We start from the raw sequence: 15,218 nt of genomic DNA, 5'->3' as shown, positions 1-15,218 counted from the left end.
GAAGTGAAGAAATCCAGTAAGGTCTAATTTTGGTCTCTTTTGCCTGTTAACAAGACAGATACTTGACTAACAGCCTCCAGTCTTTCTGTTTGCATCCTTCAAAAACCTTTGCAGCCATGATTCATATTAGGTACAAGAACACCCACTTATGAGTCAGAACCATACACAGAATATCCCACCGCTAAGGTTGACAGACCAGCTCCACATGTCAGCACTGGGAACCTAATGAACTGGGAATCTGCTCACTGCTCCCTGAGCAGAAGAGTGAAGGGTGACTTTGAGCAAATGGTTACAAATGGCATGGAGGAAAATGGCCAAATCCAGAAGGTTAAAAACAATATAGAAACAGAAGATGCAAGATTATGTAGCTGTACAGTTAAATATGTAAGCTGGAAAATAAAAAAAACAAAATGTAAGTCTTCCCTGTTGCTTTGATGCAGTGGGGTGTGAGTGGAAAATTCATGTGCCATGTGTTTTTTTGGTGGTTTTAGTTGTTCTCTCCTTCCTTCTCAGTCAGTCCAGGGCCTTCATTGTCTTAACTTCTACTTCCCCACTTTTGCAGGTGAGAAGCAAAGATTTGGCTATGACCGGTCAGGATATGACGTGGAGGAGTCTGATGGTGGTGATGAAGATGAAAATGACAATGAGGACGATGATGAAGACAGCCAGGCTGAGTCAGTGCTATCCACCACACCCTCAGTGACGGCCAGCCCCCAGCACCACCCCTCTCGCCATGGCCTGCAGGATGCCGCCAGCACCGACGACGACATCAGGCTTCCAGACTGCTTCACTGGGGCGCACACGGACTCGATGGATGGTCTCCCAAAAGCGCTGCTGACCAAGATGACTGTCCTTAGCACTGTGCAGTCAGTCAGCAGGACCTCCAGGTCGCCAGCAGAGTCCGCCCATCAGGAAACACACGAGGACAAAACCCAGGAGAGAGGAGTGGGTCCCTGTGGTGCTGATGTGGCGCTGACGGACATTGCTCCTGTATCTCCAGGTCGCCAGATGTCTGTGGATTACCCTGATCCAGACACAACCTTGGGCCACTCCTTAATATCAACTGCAGCTCTTACAAAGGTAGGAGTGTCTAAAACCAGGGAGAGAGTGGGATTTTAAGTCCTCCTTCTAAAAAGATCTTTTTGGAGATTTTTCAAAGAATAAAGTGTTCATCTTTCCCTTAATTCTTGATGATGAGTCTTTCAGAAGAATTAAAATTAGACCAAGCACAAATATATAGGACTGCAGACACAAGGATGTTGTAGGAGCGTTGCTTTTCAAATTCTTAAATTTGGTCTTCCTGAAAGGTTTAATTGTAATATGGTAATTTCAGCTGATGTTTGGAGCTAGTAGATTGTATTACAAATCAGAAGGAAATAACAAATACGTGAAATGAACATATGGTGGTGGTTATGTTTTCAGGGGAAAGTGATAGAATTCAGCAATCATTTCACTCTGAAATATGATGATACAATCATGGGTAATTCCAAAGGGAAATTAATCTAGTCCCAAAGTTTTTTGCCTTATCACTAAAAAAAAAGGTTCAATTGTTTATTTATCCTCCAAATATGCTTAATAGTAGAATTAGAAAGAGCACCAGATGTTCAAGGAAACTAGGAGATTGCCCTTGCACAATAACAAAAGGAGAGATGAACACAGGACTGAGACCTGAGTTCCCAGTGCTCTCAGCTTTTGTCCAAGCTGAAAGAAGATTTTAATCAGAAAAGGATGTATTTTGCCCATGCATGTGTCAGACATGTGGATTTTCAAAGCAGTGTGCAGAAAGATGAGGTCAGCCTGTGTACAGCTCTGTGGGAGCATTCAGTAATTTTGGCAACTGGTGGTTTGGTTTTTTAAAACTGAGCCCCTGAAATCACAGAGGGAAGTGGCAGGTGCTGAGCCTTTTTCAATTCAGCAATGGCTTTAATGGACTGTGATGGGGATGGTAGAAGTCACCATACTGACCCTAAAGATAGCTTTTGGAATTTTTAATTCTTGCTACAGACCATGAAGGCATTTGAGCTTTTCAGAGCAATGCCCAAAAAAAAAAAAAAAAAAGAGATGCACAATAGTTTAATTAAAGGGGTAATCAAAGCACTGCCTTCTCCATGATGAATGTAATATTTAGAAATATTATATAGAACCAATTAATCATTTAGGTTGGGAAAAAATTTTGAGATCATCAAGCCCAAGCCTAAACCTAACTGCATACAGTTACGGAAAAAAATGTAGCAGAAAATTTTCAAAAGCATAAAAAGTAAAAATTTCAATCTGTTTTAAGTACTTAGTGGTTTGGTTTTTTCTTTGAAAATTTACACTACTAGATTTATTTTTTACACAGTTTGAGATAGCAAACTGTTGACATGGAGAAACAGTAAAAATTATTGCTGAATTGTATTGTTTGACACAGGTTCATCCCTGCTTGTGGGAACTGTGAGTTCATGTGGCAAATGTAAATTGGAGTGAGTTTTAGTATGACAGAGAATAAAATTAAGTGGTCTCTGATTGCTGTGTATGCCTGCTATAAAATGGGAAGGGTCCTAGTATTTGGAGTTTAGGTTCCATTGTTGCCAGTGGATACCAGAAGGACATTTAACTGAGTGTACTCCCTCATTAAATGGAATCACTGAAGCCTCAAGTAAATATTCATGCAATTAAAAATGTTGAACGGTATTCATTTATATAGCTTTAATAATTGTCTACATTAATACATTAAAAAAAAAAAAAAAAAAAAAGAAGGCATGTAAGTAATATGAGGAAGTAATTCCTTTCCAGATTTTCTTTTCCTTTCCCAGACCTAAAGAAGCATCAGCCTTATGTCTCCAGTGGTTAGTCTACAGTCTGTTCCTGTTGTGAATGGCTGTGGATCCCAGTTCTTGCACTCAAGAAAAAGAGTCCGCATAGCTCAGGAAGGCTGTTGTACATTCCTTCAAAAGCATCCATACCAGTTTATCAGGATCTCTTGTGAGATGTCAGTTCTGAGAAACATGTTGACTTCTTTCTCACACCCATCTTCTCATTTAGACAGAACGGCACTGCATAGCCAGTTAATCACATTCTCCCTTTGCCAATCCATTTTCTATGAGCAGATTTCAAAAACATTTCTGTCTGGTTTTGAGTTTTTTGCCTGCTCTAGAAAATTTTTGAGAGTCAGGACTGTAAAAACTAAGTGAGGTTGCACCAGTGTGTGTATGTTTGTGTGTGTGTGTGTGTGTGTGTGTGTGTGTGTGTGTGTGTGTGTGATGAATGTGCCAAAAATTAAAAGATAACCACGAGATCACAATTGCACTTTCAGACCACTCATTTTAAGAGATTCTAGGAAAGGAGAAAGGAGTTGCAAGCCTTGGTCAGTAATAGGCTGTAGGAGAAGAAAAGGGAGGATAATAATAGCATTATAAATCCAGGTGTGTGCACCAAATAAATCACAGTGAGCTGAGGCAGCAATGGATGTGGATCCACCCATCACCTCCACCTCTGCAGAAGCTGTAGTTGTCAGCCATCTCCTGTCATTGCCTACCCTGTCTGTCACATTAGAAGCACCTATGACATATGTGCTATGATGCTGCCTCTGCCTGCTGGAGGCTGTAATGCCTTCAGGAGATGATCCCAAGTGCATCAAAAATGCCAACTTATGCTTATTTAACCTTCTTGCCTGAGGTGATTTCCACATAAAACAGTTCTTCAAAGTCTTCTCGCCACTTAAAACACACGTGCAAAAGATACTCAGCAATGTTTTTGAGCACTAGTGTTTGAGAGAAATGAAGCAAGGGTAATTAGGAGAGGAAAATGCAATTAGTGGGTGAGGAAGGAGGTGGAAAAAGAAAAGAAAGGAAATCAGTTAATTGTTTAAGCTGGGCACTATATACTATGAACCATTTTGTTGTTGTTCTTTCTTAAAAGGGGGCATGGGAAGCACTCCCAGCTCCTTCGTGTTTTCATGTTACTGAAGGGCAGCGGTGGCTGCCACATTAACACACCTGTGTTGTTCTCTCCCAGAGCACGCCCTCCATCAGCTCCCCGTCCTCGCTGGCAGACCACAGCATGCCGATGACAGCGCCGTCACCCTACACTGAAATCCCAGAGGAGAAGCCAGCTGCCGAGCCGAGAGCTCCCCAGACTCACCTCTTCAGCCACCTGCCCCTGCACTCGCAGCAGCAAGCCAAGGCTCCCTATGGCATGGTGCCGGTCGGGGGCATCCAGGTGGTCCCTGCAGGCCTGGCCACCTACTCCACCTTTGTTCCTATCCAGGCGGGGCCAGTGCAGCTCACTATCCCAGCTGTGAGCGTGATTCACAGAACTACCAGTGCCCTTGGCGAGACAGGCGGCACAGCCACCGGCACCACCACGAATCCCGTGGGAGTCGCTGAGGTGAACAGCGTGGTGCCATGCATTCCCATCGGCCAGGTGAGCATGCCGGGCATTCAGGGGCTCGGCACGCCCAGCCTGCAGCCTCTGCCGCCGCTGGGCATGGAGACAGTGAACATCCTGGGCCTGGCAAACACCAACATCGCCCCGCAGATGCGCCCTCCGGGAATTACCCTCAACGCCGTGGGCCTCCAGGTGCTGACGGCTGGCACGGCCCCGCAGGGCACCCCCAGCCCTCAGGGACACCTTCCCAGCCTGCAGATCCTGAACATCGCCCTGCCGACCCTCATCCCCTCCGTCAGCCCCGCCAGCGCTGAGGGGCACGGAGCCTCTGAGGCACCCACCGCAGGCTCCAAAGCCGGCGAGGTCCAGCTGGAGCCAGCTCCTGTTGGCTTCCCCACGGCCGAGGCTGGCCAGGCCAGGCGGGATGCTTCTCCTCAGGTGGTGTCTGGCGGCCAGCGGTACAGCGGGAAGAGCCATCCCGAGCCCACCCCGGTGACCAACCCCGCTGGTCCCGGGAAAGCTGATCCTGAAAAGACTGACCTTGCGAACCCCAGCAAGCCAAAGCGTGACCTCCCTGCCCTCCAGGTGAAGAGGGCTGCCCCGGCAGAGCCCCGCTCCAAGGTGAATCCCAACACATTAAGCAAGTCCCCAGTCCACCGAACTGTCACCCCGGACAGACAGGTACCCAGGCCAGCTGCCCCGCCACAGCGGCAAAACACGGTGCAGTTTAGCGATGGCAGCAGTGACGATGAGGATAGACTTGTAATAGCAACCTAGTTTTTGTTTTTCATTGTGTTTTTATTTTTAGAGTTTTTGGGTTTTTTTTATAATGCAGGTTTCTTTGCAAACCTTCCTTTCCTTAAAGCACATTTTTCTGACACAAACCCATTACTAATCTTCGTGCAATCATGAACTCTTGACCAATAATTGTTGTTTCTTGTCAGCTCCAGCCATTTTTGTACATGTTGTATAGACAATTGTGCCTTTTTGGAGTTTTATGTTTAGAAACCTGTACAGATTGTTGAATATATATATATAAAATATATATATATAAAATATGTATATTAAAACCAGGTAGTTGCTTGTGTTTAGTAAGTAAACATCCTATGTCAGATAAATAAAGGATTAAATTATATGTTGCACTGTTAAATGTAAATTTCTATGGCTGTGGGACAAAGTTTCTGTGTACAGATCTAGTATGTAAAACTCCATATTTATTGTATCCATATTAGTCTTGGAAAAGGGTCTGTCCATCTTTCTTGTGTAAGACGGTAGCTTTACACTTCAAAGAGAAATACAGTATCTGTGTTACAAAATATTACAGTAAAATTTTGTTTACTGACTTTACCATTGCTTATGTTGTGCCTTCTTGATGCAGTCCGGTAGCTGTAGAGGTGCTTGACTCATTCCTTTCAGTGCCCTTCCAGCTGGTTCAGCTTGAAAGGATCTGGTGGTGGTAAAAGCCCCTGTGGTCACCTGCCATGGGAGAGAGATTAACTCATCGGGCTTTACTTGGAGTAAAATCTTCCATTTCAAAACATCCAGCAATTTCAGAGTGGGGAGGAAGTCCCCCAGCTTTCTGTAGAGCAAGTATCCAGTCCACCTCGTGGTTTTGTTCCTAACTAAAATTTGAAGATTTGCCTGAGGTAAAATGGCAAAAGGGTCACAATGAAATATTTTTTTATTTGTAATCTTGAACTATAAAACCACTTTTTACTGACATTAAAATGTTGTTACACAAGAAAGGAATAATTCTTTGTGTGTTAATTGCAAAATCCAAAATACAGTTGGTGAAAATGCCACTAATGTAATGAGGGTTTGGCGTTACTGATTGCCATCAACTTCTTAGGAGGCTGCGTTTCAGGAGATCTTCATTTACAGGTAGACAAAGCCATTTTCTCCTTAAATACAACTTTGTCTTACTCATGCAGGGAAAGAAGAAGGGACTAGAGGTTTTACACATACAGTTAATGTGCTGTTTTAACAACAAACCTGTCATACTGGGCATACAAAACATGGATGGATCCCTGAATTACGAAATTTAACACTCCTCTGTTTGCACGTAGTGAAAACAATGTAAAATTATCACTGAACTGTTGAGGCGTTCCAACTGTGGCAGGAGACACGTCTGACAAGTGACAGGGCTACACATTCTTAGAAGTTTCAAATTTACTTGGGATTCATGCTGTAATTTTTTAGTAGAGTTGGTTTCCTGCTGTGTCCTTTTAGCACATTGTTACCGAAGTTTTTATAACCTCTTTAATAGCCAAATTCCAGTAGGAAACTGGAAGGTGTAAGTTAAAAGCATGATCACCTTTATGGAATTAACAAGGATGAGCACATATAAAACATCTGGAAGAAAAGGATAGGAAGCAAATCTGGAAAAAAAGGGAGCGAATTTGAATGTGAGCTGGGCTGCATTGTTCACAGATTAACTCCTGTGTCCATCTCAAGGAAGTAATTCATACCTTGCACTGCTCATATTCAAAAGCAGCACTACCCTAGATCCATTTTTAACTTTACACTGTCTTTTGTACAGTACTCACATTGTACTCATTACTTTATTCCAGTACGGCGTGTTGTAAAACTGTAGGCAATGTGAATGAGCTTTATTAACTTCCAGAAAGAGCACTTCAGTACCAGAAAGCCATTTCTATTACTCGTGATTATCAGCAATTGTACTAATCTAGCAATTAGGAACACACACACTAGAAAGGGAAATTACTCCTATCTCTGACATGAATGTGCAGAGCCTCACTGAGGGCCCGAGCACCCAAACCACCAAGCACTCTCAACTCACATTGAGCTTCATGAGAGTTAAGAGTCCTCGGCTCCCTGCAGCGCCGGACTTCAAATTTGTGAGTGTCTTCCGTGCAACCCCTGTGTGAAGTGTCACTGTGCATTTGTATGTTCTTCTTATAAGTGTAGTAGTGGTGTCAACATGTCTTGTACCATTATCATTTTTACCTATGTGAAATTACCCCAACCAGCCAAAGCTAGAACCAAAACATTGCTGTGTTACATGTGCTTTGAGAGCTTGAAGCTTTTCCTGGTAGAATCAGGTGACAGTTTGCAGTTAATGAACTCCAGAAATTTTGCATGTTTTAGCTCCTTTGAAATGGATACCTAGCAGCAAACTAGAGCTATGATAATTAATTTGAGCATATTTGTCTAAAACATGACCAAAAAAAGATGAAAGAATCAGATAGCTTTACAGCAAAGTAAAACTATCCCCAAAATTTTGAGTACCATCACTACTTATTACCATTTTCCTGAGTTTTATAAGGCAGCAGTGGGTAAGTAATTGCTGTTGCACATGCCCCTGAGTCCTGATTTTACTAAACTCCAGAGATTTACTGTATACACATCTTAAATACTTACTTGACGAGCAATTTGTGGTGCGCTAGTATTCTGCTCAGGATTAATTCCAGGAAGTCTCCAATTTGACAGAAGATTCAGCTTGGTGAATTGGGTGATCTGCATCTGTCTTTTCTATTCTAGGTGTTTTGAAGACATCAAGGGCAAGAGATGGAAGCATATTTTGGAGAGTAAGAATGACATGACAACAGATATGTCAAAAAGAGGAACGTTAAGATGTGTCATTTGGTAAGTTCATTTTAGGACAATAGGGAGAAAGGACCAAGAGAGTGGGCACTGATTCAGCCATAAGGCCCAGAAGATGTGAGTTGCTTCTGGGGATGTAAAACTGCAGGTCGAGAGATCCGAGGACAAATACCGAATCATCACTTACCCACGCAAAGCAGATAAGCCACATTTGAAGCAGGAACTCTACTATTTTTAGCAGGTAGTTGCAGATACAATGTTGTAGATCTAATGTTCACATCAAGGCTGGAGGAAATCAGTTTTGTAGAAGACTGTGGTCTTGAATATTACACTGTTCCCTTCCCTCTAGGATGTTTCCAAATGGATATTCCTTGAGTTGCCTCTACAACTGGTGCAGCAAGAAGAAGAAACTAATTAGGAGTGTGACCAGACCTGATAGAACTCTGTAAACTCTGTACATCTCCTCTGTTAGTGTATCTGTAACCAACACCTATAAATATGTCAGCACACACAAGTGTCCTGCATGAGCACAAGCCTGTGACTGCTGTGTTAGCAATTACATTTTCATTCTGATTTAATTCCTTTTGTTTTAAGTTGTGTTGTATCTTTTATTGTCTTGTCCAGAGTCATCAGTGATGAGGAAATCACATTCCCCTTGCCACAAGAATCCTTCTCTTCAAAGCAGTAGCAAGCATCTCAGAAACCTGCCAGTACAGTATTAGGCTGCTCTTCAGATGGTGTGAATTATCACAGCTGAATTGGAATAAATAACACCGGGCTGTTTACTCAGGGATCAGTTTTTAATGACTGTCGGACACCCTCTGGCAAATCCAGCACAGCTGTTTAAACATTAAAGGGCCAGAACAAGTGTTGCCCTTCAGTGTACCCAGGCACACTGGCATCTTCTCACAACCTATTCCCATTAGGAGGGTGCAAGCAGGTGCCAGCTAAAGGCTGGGTACAAATACAACCAGAGTAAAGACACAGCATAGTCAGCTGCTGTGGGATCTGTGCAGATGCTTCTCTGTGATCTGCCAAAAGCCCTCACTAGAAAAAGAATCAGTGGCCAGTGGCCTGTAGCTCTTTCAACTAGACCTTACTTGATTTCTCTTTGCAATACGTGATGTTTGCTGGTGATGTGGGTACCTGATTTTGGAGGCAGCATATCCATATAATAACAATGAGTTTAGAACATGAACTCTGTTTAATGTGTCTGTGTTTCCCATTGGGGCTTTAATAAGCTACAGCATGGCCTACCTGTCACTTCTTAGGTCAAGAACTAAACCAGAGACAGACATGTCCAATGTCCTGGCCTCACATCTCTTGACCTGTAGCATTACATCCCCAGATGCAACTCCCAGCTTCTGGACCACAGCTGAAATAAAATACTTCGTCAGTGCAGGGATTCTCTGCCCTGCTTTGGTTACTGCTGCTGTACACACCTTTGTTCCTTTCTTTCTCAAGTAATTTGCTGAGCTTCAGGTTGCTGGAAATTACGCCCTGAGGCTAGAGCAGCCCACACTTGGTCCATATCAGCAAATCCCTTGCCAGAAAGTCTGACAGCAGTGTTTTGCATACACATTCAAGTGCCCATCACATGCATTTCATCTCAGACAACCTATGTAGGCTGAACACAATATGACCCACCTCAGAGCCAGAGACGTACCATGGAACAGGCATACCATGCCTTACACTTAGCTAAACATTTTGTATGGTTTCTTAACAGATTTTTCTTGCCTTGAGTTTCCTGACATGTAGTTAAACAAAATATAAAATTAATTTGTCACTATATAACTTACTCCAGAAATCCTCATTTTTTGCAAGATAATTCTCACTAAGCTTTCATAAACACTGTCATTTAAACCTGTAAACTGCCCTTCAAACATGTGTTTAACAGTGGGACAGTTTCATCAAAACAAAATAAAAAATTCTCAGTTTTAGCATGAGTGACTTGCCAAGAGCCATGGAAACCAAACAATCCACAAGTGAGAATGCTCACTCAAGATACCTTCAGCTGATTTATCTGATGGGCCACTGCTTCATTGCTTTGGAAAGGTTCTCTGAGACGAGTATGACCATCTCCTCCTTTCCTTGCTTTCCTGGTTTTTCATGGGAGCAGAAAGTGTCACCCATCTTAGGTGACTTCTGGCCAGTCTCTAATTGTGAATGTTACATTATGAACAACTTAAAAAAAAACATGGCTAGAATTGTCTTCCCATGTTTTAGGGAAATTTCTGTTCCCTGTAAGGAGTCTCAGCACCTACAGATGGTCTTTTTAAATGATACCTAAAGCACCAAAGACTTAACACCATTTCTGGTTTATATCTTTGAGGATAAGACCCCTCATCTTAGTTCTAGACACTGGACTGCTGATTCTGTTACTGACTTAGGATGAAAACAAGCTACTTTAAAGTACTTCAAATTGATTATTAGGTAATTTTATATGGAATGTTCGTGGGTGGATGAGCATACAGCAACAAGGGTGTAACAGCTTGTAATTCATTGATTTGATGTTCATGTTTTGTTCCAGGAATTTTAAATCAGGGGAAAAAAAAAAGGTGTTGTTGCCATTTATGTTTGTCTGTACATTTCTCCTCTTTATACTGAACAGACTACTCAAAATGTTAGGAGTTGACTGGTGATTTTCAGATATTCCATGAGATCTAAGGAAAGCATGCTAGCTGAAAGATGGCAAGGCTTTACATTCCAATGGTTCAGTCATGGAAACAAAACTTAAGAGTTCTAACATGAGTCAATTAGCTAGGCATGCTTAGTTTTCTTTGGTAATTGTAGGCTTGTTTTCCCCAGTAAGGTCAAATGTTAAGGCTTGTTTGGTTTTGTGGCCGTGCTCTTTAGTGTATTCGAAATCCGTTACCACGGATGAGGCATTTGTGCTGGAAATGGGCCAACTGAAGGCTGTTTGTAAAGTCAAATGCCCCCAGCATTTCCTCTTTTTGTTGAGTTTAGGCAGTTGCAACATCCCTTTGGGCTTCAGGAGTTCCATTTGAAGGTCTGAGGTGTTTTGGTGTTGGTACCTAAATACCTTAGGGTAGGATTCCTCCTCCTGAGAAACAGAGCATGTGACACAAGTAACGGTTCCATCTCATATCATAAATAATAAGCTCTCCATTAAAATCACTGACTACTAAGAGCCGTTTGCCACCCCATCATCTTCCTGCTCCAGATCCAGGTATGGAAGTGAGTTCAGAGCCCACTTGTTGGCACAGCTCTCATCCCCATTGCAGCCCCACTTTCATGAGGGGTTTTTCGCAGAGTGCCTGTGGAAGGCAAGAGCGATCCCTGGACATGAACTTGCAGTGAGGTACACGGCATGGAGGGAGCATCCCAAGAACATCCACTCACCTCCCACGAGCACAAGGACAAGGCGCACCAGTAGGGATTTTGCTCAGTGCTGGGCCTTGTGCAGGAGAAGATTTTGTAAAAGGAGTTTTTATCATTGCAGGAGGGTTGGAATAGATGACCTTTAAAAGGTCCCTTCCAACACAAACATGATTCTGTGAACAGAACCTACTTAGACCTGAAGCACTTGAGTGGAAAGCCATCATCTTGAGACTTAACCCTTCCCATCCCTTATGATCAAGGTAAATCAAGTCAAAATTAAAAGGCATCTTTTGACAGAAATCGTTGACTAATCAGAAGGAATTTTGACAAGAAGCCAAAATTCCCTGTTTGAACAGAACATTACTGCATCCCCTGATTCTGCTAATGCTCAAACATTCCCCAGCCTGAGCAGCTGCCCTTCTGGCACCCAGCTGTCCTGCACAGATACTAACAGATAGTATCCTTCAGGAACACTACGTCCAGAGTGATCATGCCCTTTGTACAATCTAATCACGAGGGCTTCATCCTTCACGTGAGCATGAGGAGGAGGAGATGGTGCTGCCCATTTCTTCTACACTCAGCTACCAACACCGCAGTGGTGGCAAGTGCCTGCCCACCAAAAGGTGCCAGGGAAGATGCAGTCACCATCTTCTAGTGCAGCACCAGCTCCCTCCTCATCAGCCAGGGACTACACAGCAAGGGAGGTGATGTCCCTCAGGTCCCTGGGTGAACAGGCACCTCCATTAATTACACTTCCTTCCCAGGAGGCTGCTCCAAGCTCCTGTGCTCTGGCCAGGCCAGCTGCAGGCACTCACTGGCTGAAATGAGGCCAGGAGAGAAGAAAGAGGGAAAGATAAACCAAGCTGCAAGGCAGACCATGCCAGGGAGAGCATGGGAGACAGAGACAGCATGGCATTGTAACCAGGCTGTTGGGCTGTTTGGGCACAGGAAGGTAGCTCTTGTATTTCAGACTTGTTAGCCAGTGTTAGGTGTGTCTCTGGTTTGCAAAAACAGTCTGAGTGCCAGAACAGAAGCAAATGTTGAAACAATGCCTCTTTGCAAAACAGAAGTCATGTTTTCATCTGGACACCAGACAGTTTTGCTCCACCAAAAATCAAGTGGGTGGTTCAGAAACCATTTTTGACACCTAGAGATTTAAATTGTGTTTCTCTCTTTGTTTATTCCCACACCTATAATGATCTGTGACGTTTTTCTTATTTACAGTGTTTCAGAGCAAGAGCTCACACATCTAATGCTGATTAATTCTGCTGGACTGAGCAACTGGCTCCCCTGTGGATATCCTGTTTTCCTGTGAATCATCAGTCCTTCTTGAGACATCTTCCAACTCAGATCAAAGGTCCTGAATGTATTAGATATGAAGACATCAGACAGTTCTAACAGATTAGAAAAGACACACACAAAGAAACGTGTCCTGGCTTCTCCCTCCTGTCCTGCTGAAAACTGGCACAGTGAACAAAATCCTAAGCTCTTGTCATAAAAAGTAGAAAGACAAAAAGAAGAAAAATGGAGAGAGACTTTGGGAATATAGTTTACCCAAAGATTTCTGCAAATTGCCCTTTCTAGGTATTTGCACTTTTGTACTTTCTTAGTTCTCCCTTATAGTTGGGAACTTCTCAGGCTAGATTCTCATCTGATGGAAAATGACATCTGTGAGCTTCAGCAAGACCTGCACCAACTGCGTCAGCAGAGGACTTGGGACTATCCCTTTAAGCACTGAGCCTTGCCTACAAACACAAAAATTAAAGGAACATGAACACCTGTGGTCTGTTTTTTTCAAGTTTATGTAGCCTGCTGTATCCTCTCTGGTTTTATTCAATTTTCTATATAGCTACATGAACAACTGAAAGGGTCCTGTACCAGTGAAATGCCAAAACCTGAGGTCATGAGGTCAAACTAGATTATCTTAATAGTATCTTCTCCTCTTGCAATCTTTGCACACAGGTTTTATCTGATAAAGGAGTTAAAGTCTTTATTTCAGCAACGTTTGATCTTGAAGATTACACAAATAATTCGTCTTTTAAGCTTCTGAGCTTTTTTTAAAATAGAATTTTAAACTCTCCTTTTAATGGATGCCTTTTAATCCTTATGTTTAAGTGTAAGAGCCATGCTTGATCTAAGACGACAGACAATGTGTTTGGATAGACAGAAGGCCATTTTTCTGGGAGTGTTTGAAAAATGCATCGTGTTTTTTCAAGAAGCTCTTCCTCCAATCAGTAGAAAGAGCTGACTGAGGGACCAGAGGACAGTCTTTTGCTGTTGTTAAGCTCATATCAAAGAAGATAGAATGTGCTGCTCTTACATCTTAGAGTGGACTCTGCCAGGCTTTTTTTTAGTCCTAAACTTCTAACTCTTCTTGTATCCTTCCGCACTTGGAGGGGAAAATAAACCCTTTTAACTTTATGCACTGTGAATATTCACTTGAAGGCAGTGGAGGAAAGCATACCCAGCATGAATACACTCTGCAAACACTCAGCAAAGTCATTAAATCTGCATATTTTTAATCAATGAGGTCTTGGCAAAATAAAGGGTGGTGGTTTTTATCCAGACTGTAGTTTGTCCAAGTCCTTGGGTGGGGTTCAGCTGTTTATGTTTTCTTTGAGGAAAAATGTCCTCAAGGTCTGGTGCTGAGTTGTTCTTTGCCTCCAAAAAAAAACCCCAGTGTGGGAGTATCAGCATATGGCAGGGTTGTGAGAGGCATGTGAACTGAGCCCAGAGTTTGCCCCTTGATACAGTTCAGGCATCCATCAGGGCCACTGCAACCACCCAAAGGAGGTGGGACTGGGTTTGAAGGAACTAGGGCCAAATGACATGAAAAATACTAACCTTCTGCATAGAAACAGAAACCTCACTGCCCATTCCTGAGGACAAATGGATAATACATTTTATTTTCAGTATCAGTGGAAATTCTGTTGTTTTCATGACCTTCCCCTTTTAATTGGACCCACGCATGCATTACACATGTACTTAGAAATGCACTGGAATTAGTGATGGATAACATAGTTTTCCAATATTTGAAAGAGGAGGGGGGGGCACTTGTTGGTATGTCCAATCTGGGAAGCAGTAGGAATACCACAGCATATGCTTGAGACTTTGCTAAGCATGTAGGACATTCAACCAGATGCTTCACCTCCCCCAGATTCCTCCCTGTCAGTTCATCTGGGGCAGTGATGAGGGAGCTGGAGACTGCTGGCTTTTTACCTAGTGCTACTTTGTTCCTCCAAAGGGTTCAGACTCTTACCTCCTCCTGCTAGGGACCATATACTGAGCACACCTCATGTTCTGCATGTGCACAGTAACGCAATTTTGTCAGGCCCATCAAATTATGCAACACCTTGGGTTGGAAAGGACTTCAAAGGCCATCTCATTCCAACCCCCCTTGCCATGTGCAGGGTTGCCACCCTTGTGGAACACTGACCAGACAATAAAGCTGTTGGAATAATGATGATGCCAAACCATCGCTTCCCAGGGGGAAGTGGAGCTGGAGGTTGTGTGTGTCTCACTAGCAATTTTCTTGTGACTTTCTGGCACAGTATAAAAAAGAGAGCTGTCTGAGAAGGGGTTGGAATTTGATGCTTGGGAAGGTGATGTGAAATACTTTTCAAATATTTGTTTGGGCCAGAAAATTAAGACAAAGAAGACAAAGCCTGGCCTCAACACTGTCACAAGCAGTCTCCTACCACCTTTGGGAAGGCCAGGGATTTCGCTCATGGATTTTTAATGCTGGCACAGGGACAGTATCTTACAACAGAGCGTGGGCATTTCTGGCACTGTGGGGATTGCTGTTAATGACACCTGAAAGTGATTTTTTTTCTATTTTTTTTTTTTTTTAACCTGGCATTGCTCCTTTGAGCAAATTAAAGTCTAATACATTCACATTTCTATGTGTCATTAACCTAGACACCTACTGCAGGGCCTAAAGCTTG

General features: G+C 43.0%; 1 protein-coding gene across 8 annotated transcripts in view; it reads left to right on the top strand.

Annotated features, from left to right (window-relative positions):
- The window catches only part of HIVEP1 (HIVEP zinc finger 1), a 127,951-nt gene extending 114,895 nt beyond the window's left edge, over positions 1 to 13,056 (top strand). For 7 of the 8 annotated variants that reach the window (XM_053966681.1, XM_053966666.1, XM_053966648.1 and 4 more), the window contains exons 8-9: positions 563 to 1,080; positions 3,997 to 5,715. In XM_053966681.1, the coding sequence (XP_053822656.1) occupies positions 563 to 1,080; positions 3,997 to 5,145 (1,667 nt within the window). In that variant the 3' untranslated portion in view covers positions 5,146 to 5,715. Of the gene's footprint in view, positions 1 to 562; positions 1,081 to 3,996; positions 5,716 to 7,869; positions 7,975 to 12,498 lie in introns of those variants that run through there. The other variant, XR_008435126.1, reaches the window with a different exon arrangement.
- The last annotated feature ends 2,162 nt before the right edge of the window (positions 13,057 to 15,218 follow it).

The sequence above is a fragment of the Vidua chalybeata genome, chromosome 1 (assembly GCF_026979565.1).
Source record: "Vidua chalybeata isolate OUT-0048 chromosome 1, bVidCha1 merged haplotype, whole genome shotgun sequence".
In the NCBI taxonomy this organism is placed as follows: domain Eukaryota; kingdom Metazoa; phylum Chordata; class Aves; order Passeriformes; family Viduidae; genus Vidua; species Vidua chalybeata.
This window is presented reverse-complemented; position numbering and strand designations above follow the sequence as displayed.